Below are 23390 nucleotides of genomic sequence, written 5' to 3'. Positions count from 1 at the left end.
GCAGCTGCTCGATGATCGAGCAGAAATGACAGGCTGTGGTTCACCGTGACGCGCGAGTGAATGCAACTTCTGAGCCAGAGCGAGGAGGTGTGACTCGGAAGAAAGTGTCTGGGAAGATTGTTGCAGCGGCTCAGATCACCGTTTCTTCCATCGCGTCTTGTCACCCTGGCGCTCCCGGCTCTTGCCCTGGGAAGGATGGTGACAGTGGTCACGAAGCTGGTGCACTGCTTCCACCTCAGGTAAGGAGGGCACCTTGGCACGCTCTCCTCTTTTCGGTGCATGTCTGAGCTCTGGAAGCCACAGATGAGAAAGGTCTGTTCGCTGTTAGCCTTGTTCTCACAAGTTTGTTTTTAACGAAGCCTGAGAAAAGGGACTTTTTGTATGATTTTAAAAATCCTTCCAGGTTGAGGTTGACAATAATCATTAGTGTTAACTTCTTACGCCTGTTATTCTTGACCCTGTGGTTGTGCAGGAGGCTTGGTAAAATGTAGGTCTCTATTTGCAAGATGCAGTTAAAAGTACTTAGCAAACAAACAAGCAAAAAGATTCTTGTCATAACCTGGGGAAAGGTACTCATGACATACAGGCAAATGGAAATCATAATTGGTAGCCTTTTCAAGATGGGTATGATTTTAATTACAGCCAACAGAGAAAAATTGAAAATATTAAAATTCTGCATCAACTTTGATCAGCATTGAACTTAAGCTGACTAGAAAGGAAATAATCATGCTACAGTTATCCGGTTACTTTTAAAAAACAACGTGTTCAGGGTTTCCTCTTGATATAAATAGGAGCCCACAGATTTAAAGAAAAGTAAAAAATTAGCACCCCTCGTATTCTTCCGGTGTTGAGCAGGATGGCTTTTCCCCCCCAGAGGCATCCATTCAAAAGTAAAGAAATATTCAAAATGTCACTTTGTGGTTGCAAATTAACATTTTTGATGGCAACTGTGGAGTCAACATCTTCAGAGGCTCTTCAGGTAAGAGAGAGAGAGAGAAAGAGAGAGAGAGAGAGAGAGAGAGAGAGAGAGAGAGAGAGAGAGAGAGAAGGCTGTGGGAACATAAACCCAGAGCTTGCCAGTAAATGGATTTAACTCTGCATGACCATGAAAAAACTATCCAGAATGTCATGAAATAAAAGCTACAGTTTTCATTACTATTAGTTTGGCTGGAGGTTCTGAAAGGATCACTTTTCCAAGTCAATCCTAAATTAATAAGCAATAGTAGGTCTACAAGCATTGCCTAACATTTAGCAATTGTAATCAAATGGGGCAGGAAAATGTTTTGTTTTTAATCTGATATTAATCCTGCTTAATCGAAACATAAACGTATTAGTAACAATGCATTTAAAACTGTAGCCATGTGTTATTTCTCTAAAACAGTAAAGAACTTTTGTTACCAAATGAAAACAACAGGATTATCAATCTGGCTGTGATAAGGGGGGGACGGGGGAGGGGAGAGACAAGAAAATACTTGATGCTCAGTGGTAAATATTTGACAGGAGGGGAAAAGTTGGAATTTCTGGACAGATTATCACGTTTAAAGTTTTGTTTTAAACATAATTTAGTGTTTGTGATCCATTCCCTGGTGGGCCCATTTAACTATGACCAAGTGAACAGCTTCTAGTAAGAAAGGGTAATGGATCTAGCTTGTGTGGAGGTAAAACCTATTTTTAGTTTATTCTGTAGGGATTCAGTCCAATCGGCTTTCTTCTATAGTAGGGACCAAGTTCTTTAAAGTCTCCTTACTAGCCTGGGGACTAGGAGAAATCCATTCCTTCCTCCCTTTTCTGATGTAAATACCTCAACTTTATGCATTTGCAGCACCCCAAGTTCTGAGCTCTCAGCTGTCCTGTGCAAGACAAAAGCTGCCCAGGTCCTGGGATGTTAATAGTCTGGCTTCTGACCTTTACGTGTTCCTACTGGCTGGAGGTCAGCCAATCCCAACCCACGTGTCCTTCAGTGCAATTAACATAAGAAGCATCCTTTTCAGAAGCTCCCAATGACCCACAATTTTACTGAGAAAAACTGACTTCCAAAACCTCTCTCTACTTGTTCTTGGTGGCCTCACCCTGTGGAATGGTTTCTGGGAGGTGCTTCCTGCCACCTCATCAATGGTGATCATTCCTGTTCTGTTAGACTTACATTTTGTCCTACTGCTAGGAACTGCCATCAGCAATCACCTAGAACAGTGCCTTAGCAATCAGGTGGAAGAAGACAAGGGGAAAAGTTATTCCTGCATTGGGATATTGAGGAGTGGGTGGACAGTTCTTCTTCACCTCCCCTCCCCTCGCATCCAGGTATGACATGCGATGAAAAGTAAAACTATTTCAGTGCAAGTCATTACGTTTCCCTTTTAAAGAGGTGAGAATGGTGGTGGGGCCATGCCACCCTCTGTGTCTGTCCCTAACCGGCCCCAGTCTCACTGCCCACCAATCTCACTACCCACCATTGATGTCTCTTCCGTATCAGATAGGATACAAAGTGGAATTTCACTAATCCCTTCGACATGGCTTTTTCTGTGAAGCAAATGCTTGAAATATAGTGGATTTTATTTTTCCTTTAACAATCAGAGAGTATCAGATCTTAAGTCCTATTATGTATGTTTTTTTCCCCTACCTTTTCCTTCAATAAGGAAGAACTTCTGTCTGATTTTTTTATTTCCACCACTATCTTTGGGATAGACTTCACTAGTATTTAGAGTTCGGTCACGTTTGTTCATTCTCAAAACCTAGACCAAGATATAGCCTAAGTATTTCCAAGAGAGGAGCCACATGGTCAGAAATGTTTTAATATTAACAAAATGCAGAACTTTCTCAGCTACCCTCACTTCAGATTTTTTGGTAGCAGTGTAAAAGAAACGAACCAACTATCTTTCTATAGCAAGGAAGTGTAAGTTCTTGACACTGATTGCTTTTGATTTAGTAAATGAATGTTCCATTACTTAGGGTGACTTCTAGCTTTGGTTTTAGCAACCTGGGGAAAGGATAACTGTACCTCAACTAGAACTAGAAATACTCAGATTTTAACTGGAGTCTAGGCATGAAGCTAGAAATATCAGACTAGTTCCCGGGTTGATATATTCATCTACGAAATTCCAGGGATTCTGTGTCTTCTTCAAGGACATAGTTAGCTTTTAGCCCAGCCAGCCACATTCAAATGGCCAGTGCTAGGAAGTTAACTTGGGAACACAGATACATATGAAGATTTGAGGATAATGAAGATAAGGCTGGTATTGTTTCTCTGTGACACTGTTTTCTGTGGAATGGGAGGGATAAAGGCAGGTCATGATGACTTCTCTTCAAGGGGGCAAATCCAGTTGGAATCTGAATATCTGCATTTCTTGGAACAAATCATTGTCTATTTCCCACTTCTTCCTCCTGCATCTTTAAGTTTCTTGTGTTATTGTATTTGAATGTCTTGGTTACATCACTCTTAAGTCATTGCAGAGTTAACCTGATGAATCTCTTAGAGACCTTCAGTTCTAAGAGGTCCCCCATAGAAGCATGCAAAGGATACCCCTAACTAAATCCCCATTTCCTGTGTCTACTTCAGTATATCACACAAACTGGCAATGGTAATGTTGTGTCATGCTGACAAAGAAAGTGCACAATCTTAATAACTGCCTCAAGCACATCGAGACTAATAAAAGAGGAAGATGTAAATTGGTCATCATTCCACTACACCCACCAGCCAATCAGGATGAGTTTGCAAATTAACCCAATAAAGATGGCAGGTTAATTTGCATATGCAGGTGTGGAGTGAAGACTGAAGATGACTGAAGACTGAAGAGGCGTGGCTTCTCCGCTGTGGCTGGACCAAAGGCCTGGGTCCTGGGTGCAGGAAGAAAACCGATGCCGTCAGCCAGGGGAAGGAAGGCCTATTGTGCGAATCTTTGCTGGAAGCCGGTCCACCCTTGCTGCTTGACAAAGTCACTGCAGGGAAGAAACATCTGCACAGCTTATGTTTCAAGGGACCTCGCGTATATGACATATGTTTGCTCAGAAACGCCCTAACCTTTGGAATAGAAATTGACAGGATTAAAATCAACTGGTATAAATACAGATGTAACAAGACAATAAAACACAGAACTTGGCTGGAGATCCTGGCTAGAACCTGGCTAGGCTGCTGATCAACTGAACGCTGTCTCTGAGTCATTCCTTCTTCACCAACTCTGTCCACACCTTTGAGAACCGCTGGACCTGCTGGGGTTGGACCCCAACAAATCTTCATGCAACGGGCCTCTAGTTATAAAATAAACTTGAAAGCAATGTTCAGGTAAAATCTTTCCAGTTGATAGCTGCCCCGCCTTCCTTACCAAATGTTTATTGAGCATCTATATGATGAGCTCTGTTGTGATATTTAACTATAGCTGTTTGGCTCTGGCCTGTGTGGCTCAGTTGGTTGGAGTGTCATCCCATACACCAGAAAGTGTCTAATTCAAGTCCCAGTCAGGGTGCATGCAGAGCCAGTCAATCGATATTTTCATCTCATATTGATCTCTCTCTCTCTCTCTCTCTCTCTCTCTCCCCCCCTTCTTTCTAAAATCAATGACAATACTAGCTAATAAAAGAGTAATATGTAAATTAACCGTCACTCTGTGACAAAGATGGCGGCACCCATAGTGGCTGGAGTGGGATGCTGGTGGCGTCGCCCAGGCAACACGAGCCCAGCGTCTGCACCCCGGCTGTACAGAAGGAGGGGAGGGGCCTTGGGCCAGAGGTTGGGGCCAGGGACACTGGTGTCGTTGCGGGCACAGGCCGGGCTGAGGGAGCCCCCCTTGCCCCGAGTGCACAAATTTTTGTGCACTGGGCCTCTAGTAAATAAATAAAGATAGATTTTTGAACAAGATGGATAAAGTTCCTGGTCTGAAGGAGCTTATATTAATTACAGTGTGGTGGTGGTTCACATGGGGAAAGAGACAATAAGATAATATCAGGGTGGTTGTAAGTGCTGTGAATAATAGAAAGTGTGACTTTCTGTGGGGTATGCGGGGAAGCCCTCTCTGAAGATATGTTTGATCTGGGATGAGAATGGAATTGAAGTCTGTGTACATGTTCCTAGTTGCTTGGTTTATTCTAGAGACAGATGTAGTGTAGCAAAAACAGAGAAAGGCATTGGGGGTTGGGGGAGGGTTAGGGAAAAGCGTGATGGTGGAGAGAGGAAGATTAGGGACCAGTGTGGGGAGAAGGAGAACTTAAGAGTTAGATGGATAGGCCAGGGCCAGGTCAATGGGTCTCCCAGAGACTGAATTTTTTAAGTGCATTGAACCCACTGGAGGACTTTAAAGCTTCAAGCAGCATTCTGGTTGATAAATGGAGAATTCACTGTAGGGCTAAGGGGGAAAATAGGGAGACCAGGGAAGAAGCTATAGCAGTAGACAGAAGATATTGGTAACTTGAATTAAGGAGGTAGAAGTAGAGATGGAAATCAGCGCATGTAAATTTCCTTTGTTTGTTAAATTATATTTTATTTTCAATTGAGGAAGTAATGTATTTTTGTGGTAGAAAACCTGGAAAATACACATAATGTCCCCAAAGATACTAAATCATAACCCTACCACCCAAATGTAATTTTGGTATCTGTCCTATAGAAAACTTAGAAAATACTGGGACTTGGCCCCAAATAAATGACATATTTTATAATCTTACCACTTAATTTTACATATGATATTTTTGGTATCCTTTGAACTTTTTTTGAAGCCAACATATTATTTTAGGAAAATGGTTTATTCTGGATATTCAGATAAAACATCTCTTTTGGCTTAAACTAGAAAACAGCTTGCTCTAAGTCTGGATGAAAAAATAAGTTTATGTGCCATAGAGTCATTTATTCATTAACTGTGTTACTGTACACCATACCCTTGGGCCCAGTGACCTATGGCTTACTCTGTTTTTAGTAACTATCACCTCCCATATCTCAAATTGCTACCATTACATTCCGTGGGATTAAGAAGGCTGAATTTGACCTTCTGACTATATATGTAAATTTTTATTTTTTGTTAATCCTCACTGGAGGGTATTTTTCCACTAATTTTATTTATTTATTTTTATTTTTAAATTTTTTAGAGAGAGTGGAAGAGAGAGAAATATTAATGTGAGAGAGACACATCGATTGGTTGCCTCCTGCATGTGTCCCAGCCAAGGCCAGAAATTGATGAGCCTGCAACCAAAATGGGTGCCCTTGACCGGAATCGAACCCGGGACCTGCAGGCTGATGCACTGAGCCAAACCAGCCAGGGCTGTATATGTAAATTGTATTATTCTCTATTCCTGCTTTTGCAGAGACTTGCTTACTAGAACTTCCACACCATTTTTGGAATCTTGTCACTAGAGTTAGCCTGGTAAGAGGCTGAATTTGGGAGGCCTGCCCTGACCTATAGTGGACCGAGGAAATCTTTGGGGCTGGGAGGACCAAACATTGATTTTTATTTTTTCTTTTAGGATTTTGCCATGGTTCTTTTACCTTCCAGAAGTACTTATCAGTAAGAAAAGAACTGGACTTCCCTTTCCTGAGACATGAAAGGGAGTAATCTTGCAATAAATAGTTTCCCCTGGCTTTCCAAGAATGTGCCCTTTTCACCTCTTATTCTGGTTCAAAAATGCAATGCATTTTACAAGTGTGTCATATCTTGTTTATTGTTTAAAAATATTAGTGGTTTGTTTGCTTTGTGTTCTCAAGCTTTCAGAATGGGTTCATATAGGTTCCTCTATTAAATACACATTTGAGACTACACGTGATCTTTTCCCAAACATCTGAAATTCAACATATCTACAACAGATTAGGATTTATTTTTGCTTTGGTTGCTTCTCCTGTTGTATTTCTTGACTCAGGTAAGAATCTTACCTTCCTAAAGTCTCCTGACTGAGAAAGGGGAGACTCTTCTTAGAATCTTTCACCTAATAGGAAAGAATATCTATGCAGGTTCAGAAAAGTTTCCCCAATCTTTCCTCTCATCCATTCTACTGAACACTATTTTGGTTCAATAAATTCCTTCCATCTTTAACTGGGTTGTTAAGCATTCTCCTTCAGTGCTCTCCAGACAATCTCTGAACTTCTGAGACATTCAAGCTACCATTTGAAAGGGCGAGGACTACGCCCTCCACCTTGCCCCAGGGTAAGGGCTACGCCCTCCACCCTGCCCCAGGGTAAGGGCTATGCCCTCCATCTTACCTTGGCCATGTGCTCAGCAAGGCTTCTTCCCGGAAGCCAGGCCGCTGCTGGCCACACCCAGGACTTCTTTGAACTGGCCAATGACAATCAAGAGAAGTTGCCATAGATATGACCACATCCTGTGTGACAAGACACCGACTTGCGCCTGGCCAATCGGCAGGGCCCACAGTCCTTTCTCCTCCCCTTGCCCCAACCCCCTATAAAGGCTCTCTCTCTCTCTGCCATTTGCTGCTGTGCCAGTAAGGGGGGGCAAGTGGAGCCAAACCTAGGTTTGAAATAAATGACTCTTTGCTTTTGCATCGGACTCGCAGGCTCCCTGGTGGGCCCTTGGGAATCTTGAAATCTGGGCACAACACCATTTGCCTTTGTTTTCTAAGTCTATCTCCTTCCTCTTTCACCAGTTTACTCCGTGGTCTAGCCGTGTTGATCTTTGTTTTTTTTCTGTGTGTTAATTTTAAGCTTTCTACCTCTGCACCTACTGTTTTCTCTACCCAGAATACCTTTCTTCTCCTTCCCCAAGTTACAGAATTTTATTCATTCCTGGAGAGCCAGACCTAACATTAGCTTTCTCAGAGCTCATCAATCTTCCCTTTTTCATTCCTGGAGTAATTATATCATTATTAAAGCATCGTTTCTTTTCTTTCTTCTTCTTTTTTTTTTTTAAGTAGCCACTCAGTGGTAATTTATTCATTCATGTTATTACCCAATATTGATTGTATGCCTTCTATGTACCAGATATTCATTAGTTCAGGAAGATACAGGGATGAGTGGGCTCACTTAAGCAATTCTTTCACTTAATCCTGAAACTATGAGCTGAGATTCTTGAATTAATGGGCCAGAGAGTGTGACTTATTGGAACAGAACTATCACAATTGGAACAACAATATGATATCAGATGTCTTCCCGGCATTATTTTTACATTCTAAGCTCCCTCAACTAATAGTAATAATCCTGTCAGAGCTCTTTTCTCATTCACTGCATAGATAACATTGTTGTTGGGTTATTTTAAAAATGGACTTTATTTTTTTAAGCACTTTTAGGTTTACAGCAAAGTTGAAAGGACATTTCTCATGTGCCCCCTGCCCTCACACATGCCTACCCTCCCTATTATCAACATCTCCCACCAGAGTGGGACATGTGTTGCAATTGATGAACCTGTATTGACACATCATAATCACCCAGAGTCCATAGTTTACATTAAGGTTCACCCTTGGTATTGTACATTCTATGGGTTTGGACAAATGTATTTATTACGCATGTATCCTCCATTATAGTCTCATACATAGTGTTTTTGCTCCTTTAAAAATGCTCTGTGCTTTTCTGATTCATCCTTCCCTCTTCCCTAACCACTAGCAACCGCTTATCTCTTATTTATCTCCATAGTTTTGTGTTTTCCAGAATGTCAGATAGTTGGAATCGTATGGTGTTTTCAGATCGGCTGCACTCATTTGTAATATGCGTTTTGTTTTCCCATTTTCTTTTCATGACATGTTAGCGCATTCTATTTATTGCTGAATAATACTCCATTGTCTGGGAGTACCACAGCACACTGTCTATTTCTAATTATATTCTGTTCTTGTTGTTGGACTTGGGTTTATGGGGGTAGGGCTTTGATATTTGGTTCCAGGCACATAGTATGAATCTATTTAATAGTTACTATGTGAAAAAGTGATAAGTGAGTAAATGAAGTAAATGAGACACAACACGTTCTCTTTTTCTCCTTTTCCTTGTAGTCTGTTCTTCTTCACCTGGAAGAAACTTCCATATTGAATAAATCTGTGCTCATGAGAGAGTGTTTATTTATGGCTGAGAGATGGTATGTTTCATCCCCCCCACCCCCAATTAGTCTGCCATCATTACTTAAACTCAGGGCTCAGCAAACTATAGTCCTTCTGCCAAATCTGGCCTGACACCTGTTTTTGTAAACGAAGTTTTATTGGAATACAGACACGCCCATTCATTTACATATTGTGAATGACAGGGTTGAGTGGTTGTGACAGAGACCATATGAGCTGCAGGGCTGGAGACACTGACATCTGGGCCTTTACAGCAAACATTTGCCAACCTCTGCTCTAACCCAGGGAAGGAGGTCAAAGTGGCAAAAGTGATCATTTGTGGGAACATCTCCACAGTAGCAGCTGTTAGGTCCTTTTATAAAGAAATACGTTTCTTAGATTTATTTGATCTGTGTGTTGAATATGGAAACTATAAATCAAATCTGGTGAAAGGTCTGGTTGCTTTATTTTAGTAATTACATGATGATGATTTTGACCCAGCTCATTTTTGGATTAAATAGCTGTTCTCAAACTAGCGTGAATCAGAATGACCTGGAGGGCTTGTTAAACCTCTCCCAGTGAGGTTCCAATGCAGCAGGTCTGGGTGCTGAGCTGGAAGTTGCATTTTCAAACAAGTTCCCAGATGTTGCTGATGCTGCTGGTGCGGGGACCACATTTGAGAACCATTAATTGAGAACAATGTCCCAGAAACGCCTCAGGAATCTTTTGAACGATTTTTAAAATTGATGAGAGAGAGAGAGAGAGAGAGAGAGAGAGAGAGAGAGAGAGAGAGAGACATCAATGTGAGAGCAAAATATTGATTGACTGTCTCCTGCATGTCCCCTACTGGGGATTAAGGTTGCAAGCCCAGCATGTGCCCTGACAGGGAATTGAACTGGCAACCTTTTGGCGCATGGGATAACCAACTGAGCCACACTGGTCATGGCATGGATTTTTAAAATTCTATTATGCTTGGGCCTCACTCCAGACTTTACTAAGTCAGATTCTCCAGGTTTGGTCTATGTTTTTAAAAGATTTCAATGAATACTGATTTCATCATCATGCTTTTCAGAACTACCATATGGGCTTTGCTAGTCAAGGTGCGTATAAGATGTTTGGACTAAGTTTGAAGTACCAATTACATATAGATTTTATTACATTCTCAGTTTGAAGAAAAACTAGAAACTAAAATGTTGTTTATTGCATGTCCATTACATTTAGTTTTTAGTGGACTTTAGTCCAAAAGGTACACTGTGGTCAATTCAGCAAAAATTCTTTTTCTTTTCCTTAGTAAAATTTAATAAGTATTAGTTTGTAAGTTTTGTTTTTTTACTATGAAATATTAATTATAATTGTGTACTTGATAATTTCCTTTTCCACTTTTCCTGAAAGTGAGTGAGGTTTTATTTTGAAGGGAGGGACGAATAGCTCACATCTCATCACCCATTCATGGTTAAATGGGAGCAAGTTCAAATGTATAAGTACCTTCTGGAAATAGCTAGCAATGGCACGAGTGAAGTTTTCTTTCCTGGCTCTTCCTCCTGTGTGTGCAGGGAGAAAACATCCCTTAACACCTGGGTATTTTTCTTTTTTTTAAAGCAACAGAAAGCCCTGTTGCTCTGGATGTACTTTTGTTTAGAGGTCTACTTCCCCACCATCACCATTTCAGCATACTATATAGCTGTGTTCATTTTAATTTTGTTGATTGCTATTTGTAATGTTCTGAAGCTAGTATTCTGTCAGAATACAAATCAGGAAAAACAACCATGAATAGTAAATGTAGAACCAAATCTTTGGAACTTTGACAGCTAATGTAGTAGCCTCGACAATCATGGGCCACACAAAGAACTCTTAAGCACTGGGTTATGAAGACCAAGCATTTTGGTCACACCTTTGATCTATACTTTAAAATCACAACAATAACAACAACAAAAGAAAAAAAACAGAAAAGCAAATAAAAATACTCTGGCCTTAAATGGATAGGAATAAATACCAAGATTTGGGTTTATAGATCCCCAAATCCATACAACAATGTAGCCATCAACTTCTTAAACTGCAGAATCCTGTATTATGGAATCATGATGATTACTAACATGTAGTGTCAGCAGGAGTTTGACAAATGCTTACCCAGAATAATGTTCTAAAGTATGAAAGGGCTCATTTTTAAGTGCTTTTGGATTAATTCAAATTTCAAGCTGGCTGTCTTACGTAAAAATTTTACACTTTTTTTTGGCATTTCATTAGGAGATTAGCAAGGATATTTAGAAGCTATTGTGAGTTAAGCAGAAATGAAGACTTGTTATTCTTTCCTTTTCATGGATATCACTTGCTATGCCTTAGTCAGCTCTACAAAGAGAAGCTTTTATTCCTAAGGATTTATTTTTATAGCTTCTAGAAGGCAGTAGCACCCAGGAAAACCCCAATGTAATGGAGAATAGTAATTTGTTATCTTGTGACTGTTATGATTTTAAGTACATTCATTGGAAGTGCAAAGACTAGTTATTCAACTGCATAGAAAAATTGATTAAAATAGAGACTCCTAATGATAAAAATTTTTTTACTAGCTCATCACTTTTGCCTGTTTGAACTTTATTTCTCAGTTGAGAATGCTCTAGGTTCCTCCTTTATATGCAGGCAGGGCCAGTGTCATGGGCGTAGCTGAAGGCTCTCCTTGTTTTGAGAGCAAAAAGAGGTACTTCCTGCTTCTTTTTTCATTGCTCATAGGAATGTGGGTTTCCAAAATGAATAGGTTTTGCCCACGATCAGATGGGCCCTGTGCTTGGCTTAATGCTCTGCTGCCATTGTCTTGAAATGCTTATTACTGGAACAAGAAACCCTGCATTTTTATTTTGCACTGGACCCCAGAGCACTGTAGTCTGTCCTACCTACAGGAACTGTTATTTTATTCATCTTTATTTTCCCTGCCAATTTTTAGCACGGTGCCTGATGCACAAATGAATGAATGAATGAATGTTCCCCTTGTTCTGAGAGCAAAATTAACTTAGTTATTGTTACTTTTTGCATTGCTCAGAGGAGCATAGTTTAAGTCAGTGGATTCCCAAAATGATACGCTTCAGGTATATTGAGGTGGAGGGTTGAGTGGTTTGTGAATAACCTTGAAAGAATACACATTCTCAGGCCCCACTTTAATCTTCCCGAATCAACATTTCCAGAGAATAAAGGCCAGGGATCTGTGCATTTAGAAGCGCTCCTTAGGTATTTGTGCCTGGGTATGACCTCCTACAGAGCTCTGCCAGGTGGGGGTGGGGAGGGGTGAGGTAGGGGTGGGACAGAGGGTGCCGAAAGGGAGCTGTGCACGTAGGCTTGTCCATCCTTCCCAGTACTAAACGATCCTCAGGTTTTATTTAGAAAGTGAGACGTCAGTGCAGGAGTACATCTTATTACGTACATCACAGGGCAGATTATATACATCTCTTAATGAAAGAAGAGGATGCTTATAAGAGCCTCAGTACGTGAAGAACCTTGAAACTCCAGACATGACGGAGATGTACAAAATCCGAGTGTCTATGAAAAACACCTAAGAAAAGAGTTTAAGAGGAGAGGTACACCCATCCTGAAATGTCACCTGCGCAGAAAGAAAATTGTCTTCTCAGGGCAAACATCCTCAGAGCTCAGGAGAAGGCCACTAACAGCTCAACACCAAACCATCGCTGTTTGTTGTTGTCAATGAAGAGTTTTCAGATTAAGGCATACTTGAATTCCTGATGTCACGGGGTCTGAGTTTGATGAGGAAAGAGAGACAGTTAATAAACATTCCAGAGTTATGAGTGCTGTGAAGAGAATGCCGACAGTGCTGTATGAAAGATTACGGACATTGCAATGGGTGTCAAAGATGTGGGGGTGTCCTCTTCCTTCTTTCTACTCCAAATGTAATTATGACACAAATAAGTGAATTTGTCAAGGACTCAGTTCCCTTATCAAAGGAACTACTCCCGAAGAATTCACATTCTTGGCCAGGCCACCGAACAGGCCTGGCTGTGTAGGATGATTTATGGGGGCTGAGCCTGAGTTCAGTGCTGCCTATTATGTCAGTACTGTAATAGCAAGTAGTTCCATTCCAGCTGTTGGATGTGTGTTAATTGAGTGCTAAAGAATATAAGGTTAAACTAATATTGCCATCTTCCTTTTCATTTTAATATGTTTGGCTGCCTTGAGGGAAAGAAAAACAAAATGCAGCAGGTGATTTTTTCCCCTGCTGATATTCAGGTTGACTTGTGGCAGATTTCCCTCTTGTTTGATATTTACTAACATAAAGAATTTGGGACTGGCTAATGAATAAAGAGATTTTTAACATTAAATATTATAGAGTAAGAGAAGAAAGAGTAGAACTAATAAACAAGCAAGTCTTATAATATTGCATAATTTTGTTATAGATTTAATACACTATATTTTAATCTGGGTATATAAATTGTGGGTACCAAATACAGAGCTAATATGTTATATACATAAGAATGGATATCCTTGTACTTTTTGAATTCTGAATTAGATAATATCAAATCTAACTTTTAGTTATACTGATATAAATGAATTATAATTTTTAGAATACCAATTAGAGAATCCAACCAAAAAATTGTGAGGAATTATATTTTAAAATTTTAAATAAATAAGTTTCTAGACTCACGAACCAGATTCACGAAGTAAAAATAATTGTTTTAAATTCTAACGTTTTCATATACAGATCTTGTAACACAGAAACCCATACCTGGAACCTATACGTTCATGTTGACCAATGTCACCCCAATACATTTAATAAATAAAAAAATTCTAAAGTTTTCAGTTTTCTTGGACCATCTATTTAAATCACTCTCATTTTATATCTGAGGAAAATAGACTTAGAGAAGTTAAGCAATCTTCTTTAGGACCTGGGGATTATTTCATGTTGAAGTACTTCCAGGACATTTTTATAAGTGCGGAGGCTATTTCGCACAGAGGTTAGCAGTATTCCTGGATTGGGATCCCGGTTATTTATTTATTCTCCATACATAATAGCTCCGTGAACTCGGGTAAGTTAATTCCAAGGCTCCAGTTCTTCTCCGTACAGTCAGGGAATGGTCACGCCCTCCTCCTCCAAGGCGTTGTCCTGGGGACTAAATGACATCATAACTACAGCATGCAGCGCAGTGCGGGCCAGAGAGCGAGAAATCAGGGGAAATTGTTGTTTACACTAAAACAGAACTATTTCTACCAAAAAGATTTTCCAAGAAGATGACATTTGAAAAAAAAGATGACATTTGTAAACAATACTTATCAGAAACACCTAAAATAAAGCAGTTTTGCTAGTTAAGGAAATCAATGTCTATATTGTAGCAATCCTTTTCTTGAAAACTTAGGTTTAGTTAAATATTAGTAGTTCTACAACAGTTTTATTGGTACTTGTGCCAAGTAAATGACTTTTGTCATTTAATATTCACACCCCCACCCCTACACACAAACACCCAGTGAGATAGGTATTATCATGTATCCCTTTATGGCAGATGTTGCAACTTTACCACAGAGAAGTCAAGTAGAAAGTCTGAGATCCTGTGGCTAGTAAGTGGAGAAAGAACCTGGGGTTTGAGCCCCACCTGCCAACGTTAGAGCCACAACTCTTACCTATTACACTGCATTGCATATGCCGCAGGAGAATTGTTAGTAGAAAAAAAGGATGCTCCCATTATTGTACAAATCCAATTTTGATTTCCCCAGATGGGTTCTGATCCAATCAATTATTGGCTACTGAGAACTCCATTTTATAGGGATACTCAGACAATATTAAAAATAGCTGCCATTAATCCATGGCTTCCATGATCATAAAGTCTTCTAGGGATTTCATGCATTCTTTTTTTTCTCTCTCTCTCTCTATAACAACCTTCTGAGATAGATACAATGATGATGTAGATATGGTGGTTCCCATTTTACGGATGATGGAACTGAGGCTGAGTAAAGTATATCACTTTATCCAAATCACAGGCATTGGTCTCACTCCAGAACCACTGTAATGTTTAAGTTTCTATAAGGAATATTGTATGCCTCTCACTTCTGTGCTACTGAAACTGTTAATAAATGATGATTATGAACAGTAAACACAGTGAAGTCAACAGGATATTATGGAGGACGCCTTCCACTATCCCAAAATAAAAATTGGATCCCATACCCATCAGAAATTATCTATGTTTTACTTCTAGAAATCAGTGAGTCGGGGTCATTCAAAAATGAAGGCAGGGCTTTGACTAGATCTCTTCCAAGCTAAGGCATTCACTTCTCCAGTGAGGATGAGAATTTAGCTAAATATTCCCTTAAGGCAACACTAGATGGCGTGTGAGAACAAAAGAGATGGGAGACATTTATAGGATACAAGCAACCTCTTATTCCAATTTGCAGTAGAATTTATTTTCTGTAATGAATCATTAATGATTCAGGCCACCGATAACTAATGTGAGGAACACCTGACCTGATATTTTGCCAGTATAAATCTCTGCCTTATCTCCAATTTGGAGTACGACTTTGATAAATCGAAGTAGAAAGCCAGTTCTTTATTTTTTGGCAGAAGATTAACCAAATGGATCTCCTGGCATTATTTCTATTCAGTAACTCTGGCCTTACTGTAGCAAAATTAAATTGAAAATCTGAGAACATGATAGAGTCAAGGAGTACTCCTATGAGCTCTATAAAATTAATTTCTATGCTTTTTCAGACATAACAATATATGTTACCAGGAATGCAGGGCTTGTGACATTATGCAGGGCACAAACCAAAAAAGGGTACACACTAATTCTCTAGAGATCTTTATTTTTAGGTGGTCAGTGCACATCATCGCGAGCAGTTGAACTCCTGGTCAGTTGAACTCCCGAGGGGACAATTTGCACATTAGCCTTTTATAATATAGGATGTTATTTTGGCACAAGCTCAAGTGAGACCTTGGTGAGCAGGACGTGGTTCATTCTGTGGCTAGGTCTGCTCCGTGACTGAAATCAAGCTAGTCTCTTGACCTCTTCGTCTCATAATCTCATCTGAAAAAGGTGAGGGTGGGGCTCGATGAATTTTAATGTCCATCCAAGCTCTAACCGTCTAGGATTATTTTAGGCTCCACACCTGAAGAGAGTATTCGAAAGTAGGGCATGTCATTTTAATCAAAGCCCAAAATTATTTCAGGACAGTGTTATAATAATTAATATTCAAGCGTTCTTAGAGGTACTTAGATGAAAGCTCCAAAGGATAGATGATCATAGCTTAGAAAATTCATTGAGTAATTAATTGCAGTGACTAACACTCTTCCTCCTGCCCTCCTTCCCCTTTGGGAGATCAAGGATAGAACACACAATCCAAGTGACTCCTATTCTTCCTAGCATGCCTAAAAGAGCCAAAGGAAATCTCCGATGTGATCCAGCATGCTTAGATTTGTCTTCTTGTTAATTGTTGCAAAATAGAACCTGTTTAATATCTAACCTCATTTGCAATTCTAAACAGTCTAATAACATCCTTTGTCAACAGCATCAAATACCCACAAATTTCATTTCACACAGAAGTTGGCAGTAATTCACCTCTCCTGCTTTCTTTCTTCTATATTTCTTTATTGCATCTGTATAATATCACTTATATGTGAAATCTAAAATAATAATAACAATAATAATAAACTCATAGAAACAGAATAGGTTAGTGGTTGTTGGGAGATGGGGGGTTGGAGAGGGCAGGGTGGAGGTGGTCAACGGCACAAACTTCTAGGCATAAGATAAGTAAATTCTGGGGATATAATGTGTACAGAATGGTGACAGTGCAGTAAACTTGGAAGTTGCTAACAGAGTAGATCTTAAAAGTTCTCATCACAAGAAAAAGAAAGTGACTACATGAGGTGATGGATGTTAATGAAGCTTATTATGGTAATCATTTTGCAACATATACATTTATTGAATCATTATGTTTTATGCTTTCAACTAATATGATGTTATATGTCAATTATATATTAATAAAACTAGAGGAAAATTAGAGAAGATGTTTGGTCAGTCTTGTAACAGAGTGACTTTTTTCTGAAAGGGGGTGCTGGACAATAGTGCAAAGCCTCACACTTGGTCCAAGTGAAAGTCTGAAGTAGGGAAGCAAGGTCATAGCTGTATCAGTGGGCTCCAGAGTGGAAGCTAGAACTAGAGGGATTAGGCTTGGATGAGGTCTTAGAATTATTTGTTCCTCTGTCTTCCCTTTTCACATATAAGGAAACTAAGGTCAGAGAAGTTGAGGTACTTGCCCATAGTCACACTTGGTCAGTGTGAGCCAGCACTAGAATCCAGGATTCCTGATGCCCAAGTTCAGAACTCTTCCTCCTCACCACATTGCCTGTCTTTTCAGTAATTGGATATAGAAAAGGAAAATGGAAAGCAGGTAATTTGCAAACTACGTCATTCTGCTGACCTAGTTGATTTTTGTGTTTGACTTCTGTTTTTGACACCATGAGACTCAAAGTTTTGTTTTGGTGCATTACAGAGTATACAGTATCTGAATAATCTAATTATTTCAGGTGTGTGTAATTAACTGTTTTCTTCCCTGGATAAATAATTGCATTTTTTGATAGGCTTAGAATACATGCTCTTGACATTAATGTTAGGCATAGTAATAACTGTCTCTACTGATACATTTGTGTGGCTTGTATGTTTGTGTGTAAGTTAAAGTAAAACCAAATGAATTAAGACAGTACGAAGCCAGCCATGAAGTGAGACAGGCTGAGTCAGTGTCTGCCAGGACTCTTGCAAAAGCCAAAGGTAACAGCAGCACTAAGATGCACTCTGATTTCGATTGCCTGGAGCCTTTTTTATTGTTGTTAATCCTCACCTGAGGGAATTTTCCCCACTGATTTTTTAGAGAGAGTGGGAGGAAAGGAGGGAGGAGGACAGAGGGAGAGACAGAGAGAGAGGAACATTGATCTGAGAGAGACACATCAATTGGTTGCCTCCTGCACATGCCCTGATTAAGGTTGGGGATTGAGCCTTCAACCGAGGTATGTGCCCTTGACCAGAATTGAACCCGGGACCCTTCAGTCGGTTGGCCGATGATCTATCCACTGAGCCAAACCAGCCAGGGCTCTTCACTAATGTTTTGATGATGTACCTATCTGATGTTGAATCTCTTGCATGTTTCACATTCTTTGAGCAAGATGTAGTCTTTCCCTTGGCATATGTCACTTCCTGCATCAGAGACCTGATTATCAAGTTGGAGTCTTGGGCTGTGCAAACGTATCTCTTCTCCCACTTCTCAAAATAGCTTAGAGAATTACTGCAAAATAATGTCAGACTCATTATTTTGTGGATTATCTAGCCCAGAAATTAAAGTGAAATTCCAGGAATTGATCAGCTAGAATATGTGCTGGGTGGTATCATAAGTGTGGCATGTCAGAAGTTATGCTTGGGGGAAGTTAGCTAAGTGGTGAGGGATGGACAGGATTTAGACAGCAAATAAACAGTCAACTCCAAGAAATCAAGAGGGCTGAGTTAGAAATTGAGTTTAAACTCCTGAAGAGAAAGGGTCATGGACCCAGGCAGAGCAATGCACGGTGAGGAGAATGGAAGATCTGCTTGAGTCTATGTGTCAGGATCCAAACACTAGGCCTTAATAGTAGATCAAATAGCAATATATTTGCATTTAATAATAGAGTCATTGGGGAAAGTAAAGCTCCCATGAATGAAAGGGCATGTCAGGTCATGCGGAAATGATAAATACATTTTCCTTTATACTCCTCTCATTCGTTATTTAGGTACCTGCAAAGTGTCTGTTGATCTAAATCTTTAAAGGGGACAGAAGCTAGAAACAGAAGTGAGAGGTGATGTTCTATTTGTGTCTTTGGAGCTCAAATGTTCAGTAATTGCTCAATGGGACAAAGTAACAGCTGATGGCCTCTTGAATGTACTCACTCTTCCTAGATGCATTGGTTTCTTTTTATTTATCATCCTAGATTTTCTATCTACAAAAAGTAAGGAGAAAAATGGATTCATTAACTCAAATTCCACAGCAGATCACAAGTTAAAAGTACAGACATTTTTGGTCTTGATTTTAATAAAAGGTAACAAAATACTAAATTTATTGCCTCCTGCCAAAATCATGAAAATAAATGGATAATACTTTTTAAAAATCTTTTTCACATATGATTAAGAAAAACAACATCTACAAGATATAAACAGAAAAAATTCTAGAATTTTTTGTGTTTTTCCCCCCTCCCGAAAGTTATTATTGATGCTGTTTTCCTGATATGTTGTTAGTTTCCAGGAAAGTGTCTTTTCTGTTTTGGGGTAGGCACATTTTATGTGATTAACTAAATTTATTTTTCATTGATTATTTTTCATTGCAGTTACATGTTACCTTACTTATAAGGGAAACCTGGAAAATCTTAAGCCAATTTAAAGAGTGCTCTATTTTTAAGAATGACAAAAATAAAAGTAACAGGACCTGTCTGTCTGATCTGTGTATTTGTAAATCATGTGTATGGATCAAGTTTAAGTTGCTGGGTAGTTGATTTTTCTACATATCTTATGAATACTAGAGTTTTTGATTAAGGTTCTAGAATAAAGAAGCAGTTTTGCCTATAAAGTGACTACCGATTATTCCAAAACAAACCCTTTGAAGAAAATTTATGAGGAGTGAACGCCTTGGGGATCGTTATTACAAGTTTTTCTCATAGATCAAAGTGCATGGGAAACCCTTATACTGGAATATCTTTTGGAATAGACTCATGAGCCACATAAAAATCTCCCTCATAGACAATTCTTATGTGGTATTAGAATGTGTTTTATTGTGAAGCCAGTTAACTTACTTTATAGTCACATGTGAGCTGTAAGCTGTTCCTTGCCTTTTACGTGGTACTAATGGGGATGTCATTTGCAGTAATCCTTCTCTATTTTCTCAATTAAGGAGCTCTTTGTGTTTTAAATTCATAATAAACACATGTATCTTTGCTTTCATAACTTTTTTTTACTTCTTTAGTTTTTCCTCTCAGTTTTATTTTCAATTTTAGCTCAGCAAAGTTTTAAGTTGGTGGGTTATCCAAAGAAATTGATGTTTTTTAAAAATATAGTTATTATATACCTACACTTTGTTATACTCCTGCCTCCCAACAATCTAAAAACACACACCCACACACACACACAAAAAAAAGCAAAACCTTCTAAATACTTTGTGATTTCATTTGCTTTTAAAAAAAATTGTGGCAAAACATACATAAATAAGATTTATTGCTTTAACCATTTTAAGTATCCAATTCAGTGGCATTGAGTCCATTTGCTTTTCCATTGGATAAAAAGAAGGGGAGGGGGTCTGGAGTCATTCAGCAATATGCTTTTAGTAAGAAGTCTAAAACCACAAATTAGTTGGTGAAATAAGAATATAGGTACCTTAATCTAACAGCTATTTCATTTTGATTTATATCATAACTTACTATTCATTTATTGTTCATTTAACCAATATTTGAACTTGAACAGAAAAACATTGCAAATGTTTATTAATGTCTCAGTGAAATTGAATGTTTCTTTTAAGAATGCAGGCAGCAAACCACAATACTATTAGCAAAACACGGTTCTTTGTCACTAGTAGAGCTCACAGGTATTTTCATACCACATAACAGTTGTTGCAAATATCTTTTTTAAAAAATATATTTTATTGATTTTTCACAGAGAGGAAGGGAGAGAGAGATAGTTTGACACATCGATGAGAGAGAAACATGGATCAGCTGCCTCCTGCACATCTCCCACTGGAGATGTGCCCGCAACCCAGGTACATGCCCTTGACCAGAATTGAACCTGGGATCTTTCAGTCCGCAGGCTGACGCTCTATCCACTGAGCCAAACCAGTTTTGGCTGTTGCAAATATCTTAAAAAGCTGTTCATGCTTATCACTAGTTTGAAATTATGGAGGTTATAAGAACCACCATTAGATCTTATTATTGAATGTACTAGTTAAAAATAATTGCTACAATATTATTTATTACACTAGATGCAAAAATCCTTACTAAAATACTAGCACACCAAATCTGGCAGCATGTGACAAGGATAATATATAATGACCAAGTTGGGTTTACTTCAGAAATGTAATATGATTTCACCTTTAACAATTCAGTTATAGTTCTGGCCGGTGTGGCTCAGTAGATTGGAGCATTGTCCCTTATACTGAAAGGTCACTGGTTCAATTCTTGGTCAGAATATACCCAGGTTGTGGTTTGAACACTGGTCAGGGGCAACTGATCAATGTTTCTCTCTCACATTGATGTTTCTCTCCCTTTCCCTTCCTCTTTCTCTAAAATCAATAAAAAACATATCCTCTAATACATATTTTTCTTAAAATGTTAAACAAGGGCCTAAAACAAATACAGTTTATCAGTTTAAAGACAGACCATGGTATTTCTGTCTTCAAGCTATTGACAATGATTGTAATGTAGTTTAGAACAACAAAAATTGACACTCGTAAAATTCTTCATGGAATAATTTACATTTACCAATGTACTTTTTCCCTTTCTTCACTTGCATTCTTTTTTTTCTTCTTCTTTCCATAAGTCTCATAAAGGAAAACAAACATAATCATTCTATGGTGCAAAAGGAAAGAAAACCATAGAGCCACTTGTCAAATTCCTTTAGGTCTCCTCACTGGTGACCATTGGCTATGACTTTATGTCTGTGTATCTCATCATACACATACCGTCTTCAGTGTCAATATTTTATTTCATTGGTGGTAAATACTAGGTGTAAATACATCCTCCAATTATAGTAGTTTTAGATGACTATGAGAAATGGTTATTAAATAATCATAGTTATTCCTCCTAAAACTTCCAAGGAGAATTTCATCTCAGGATAATGATTTTGTGTAGGTGTTACTTCCAGAGGGATGTTTGGAGTGGTTTCTAGTTCTCATCTTTCCAATTGATTCCATAAAGCAGGCCTTTGAATTTTCCCCAGAAGTTGATATCATTCTAATTTGATAAATCATGTAAATGGAGTTCAGACGCTTCCTCCCAGTATAGGGCCTTTTATCGATGGGTCTCACAATATTTTTGTTCCATGTTACTTTGCTAATCATTGCTGCCTATCCCTGCAGTTTTATAAAGTGCTTATCTGGCTTGGTTCTTTCTAACCTGGGACATATCATGAAGGCTTTGTGACAATCATCCTTCCCTTAGGACTGCATAGTTCATGAACTGTGGAGCAAAGTGCTGGGTTTGGAAACCAGTCTATCCCTTAAGATATCTGTGTGATTTGGGGTTAATTGTTCACCCTGGCATTGATGAAAGAGATGGAAGATACCAGTTATCTCCTACCGTTGCGTGAAGATTAAGTTAGTGAGTATACGTAAAGTGCTTAGAATAGTATGTGGCACCCTCAAACAGAGCCATTGTTATTTTCAGTGATAGTGCCTCTCGGAGACACATGAGATCATAGATGAGAAAGGGGCTTTGGGTACTGCAGCTTCCCTGTCTTGTCTGCAATTAGACAGAGAGCTCCTTGAGGCCAGTGGATGTGTATAGGCCACACGGCTTTCAGCACAGATGGCCGTGAGGAGATGGGTGCACAGCTATTACCTAAATGGATCAAAGAAAAATACCTAACCCTCTTTTTTCCTTTTGCTAAAAAATGGAATGTTTGAAATGATACTTTGAAATTCATTTTTTCTGATCATCTGAAATTGTTTCATTTTTCATTCTACTTTACACCGACTAGTCATTGATGGCTCTCCCTGCTAAATTTACAAAGTGATTATCTGACTTGTCAGTGCTAAAAGGGAATCTCATGAAGGCTTTGTGGCTATTCAGTGAGTGGTGGCTCTGTCTCTAAGCTCCAACTCGTTAGTATCTTCTGCACAGTGTAAGAGAACGTGGACGGACCGCGGTAGGTGAGAATCATGGGATAATGGAAAGAGCCTGTGCTGACGATGAAGAAAAGCTGATGTCTGACAGTAGTTTTTTTGAATTGGTTTCCGCTTTTTAGTTGTGGAATCGGAAGCCAGTTAAAATGGTGGTGTTGATACTCAGGTCAGTCACAGAGTTGGGTGCTGGTTAAATGTAATAATATCTCTGAAGCACCTACTGTTACTGGACAGGGACCGGCCCGAGCGGGTCTGCCTCGGGGGCCTGTAGTGTGTGTGTTCTTGGCTTCAGGGAAGGAGAGATTTCACAACACAAGCCTAGGTGATTTTGAAAGTACGTTTATTAAAGCTGGGAAGGGTGACACAAAGAAGGGCTTAGGGCTGCAGAAGCGACAAAGAAGACAGGTTCGGGGGGTTAGCCCGGGATGAGCTGCCAGTGCCCATTGCTCCCTAGGGTGTGTGTCTTGGGGACCCTCACAGTTTAGGAGATGCATGGCGGCCTGTGGGGAAGAGGAGCGGGGAGGGAAAGGCCCGGGCCACCCCCCTGGAGCGAGAGCCCTAGGGAGAGCACTAGTTGGGGCCTTTCCTGTTGAGGGTTTTAAAGGCTGGGAGCTTAG

At 39.4% G+C, this 23390-nt stretch overlaps 1 protein-coding gene across 1 annotated transcript in view; it reads left to right on the top strand.

Moving 5' to 3' along the window:
• Window positions 1-60: 60 nt before the first annotated feature.
• ARHGAP18 (Rho GTPase activating protein 18) overlaps window positions 61-23390 on the top strand; it is a 161692-nt gene continuing 138362 nt past the window's right edge. The window contains exon 1 of the mRNA XM_015557829.1: window positions 61-239. Coding sequence (XP_015413315.1) covers window positions 196-239 — 44 coding nt within the window. The 5' untranslated portion in view covers window positions 61-195. The remainder of the gene's footprint in view (window positions 240-23390) is intronic.

Source organism: Myotis davidii, unplaced genomic scaffold (genome assembly GCF_000327345.1).
Source record: "Myotis davidii unplaced genomic scaffold, ASM32734v1 scaffold147, whole genome shotgun sequence".
In the NCBI taxonomy this organism is placed as follows: domain Eukaryota; kingdom Metazoa; phylum Chordata; class Mammalia; order Chiroptera; family Vespertilionidae; genus Myotis; species Myotis davidii.
This window is presented reverse-complemented; position numbering and strand designations above follow the sequence as displayed.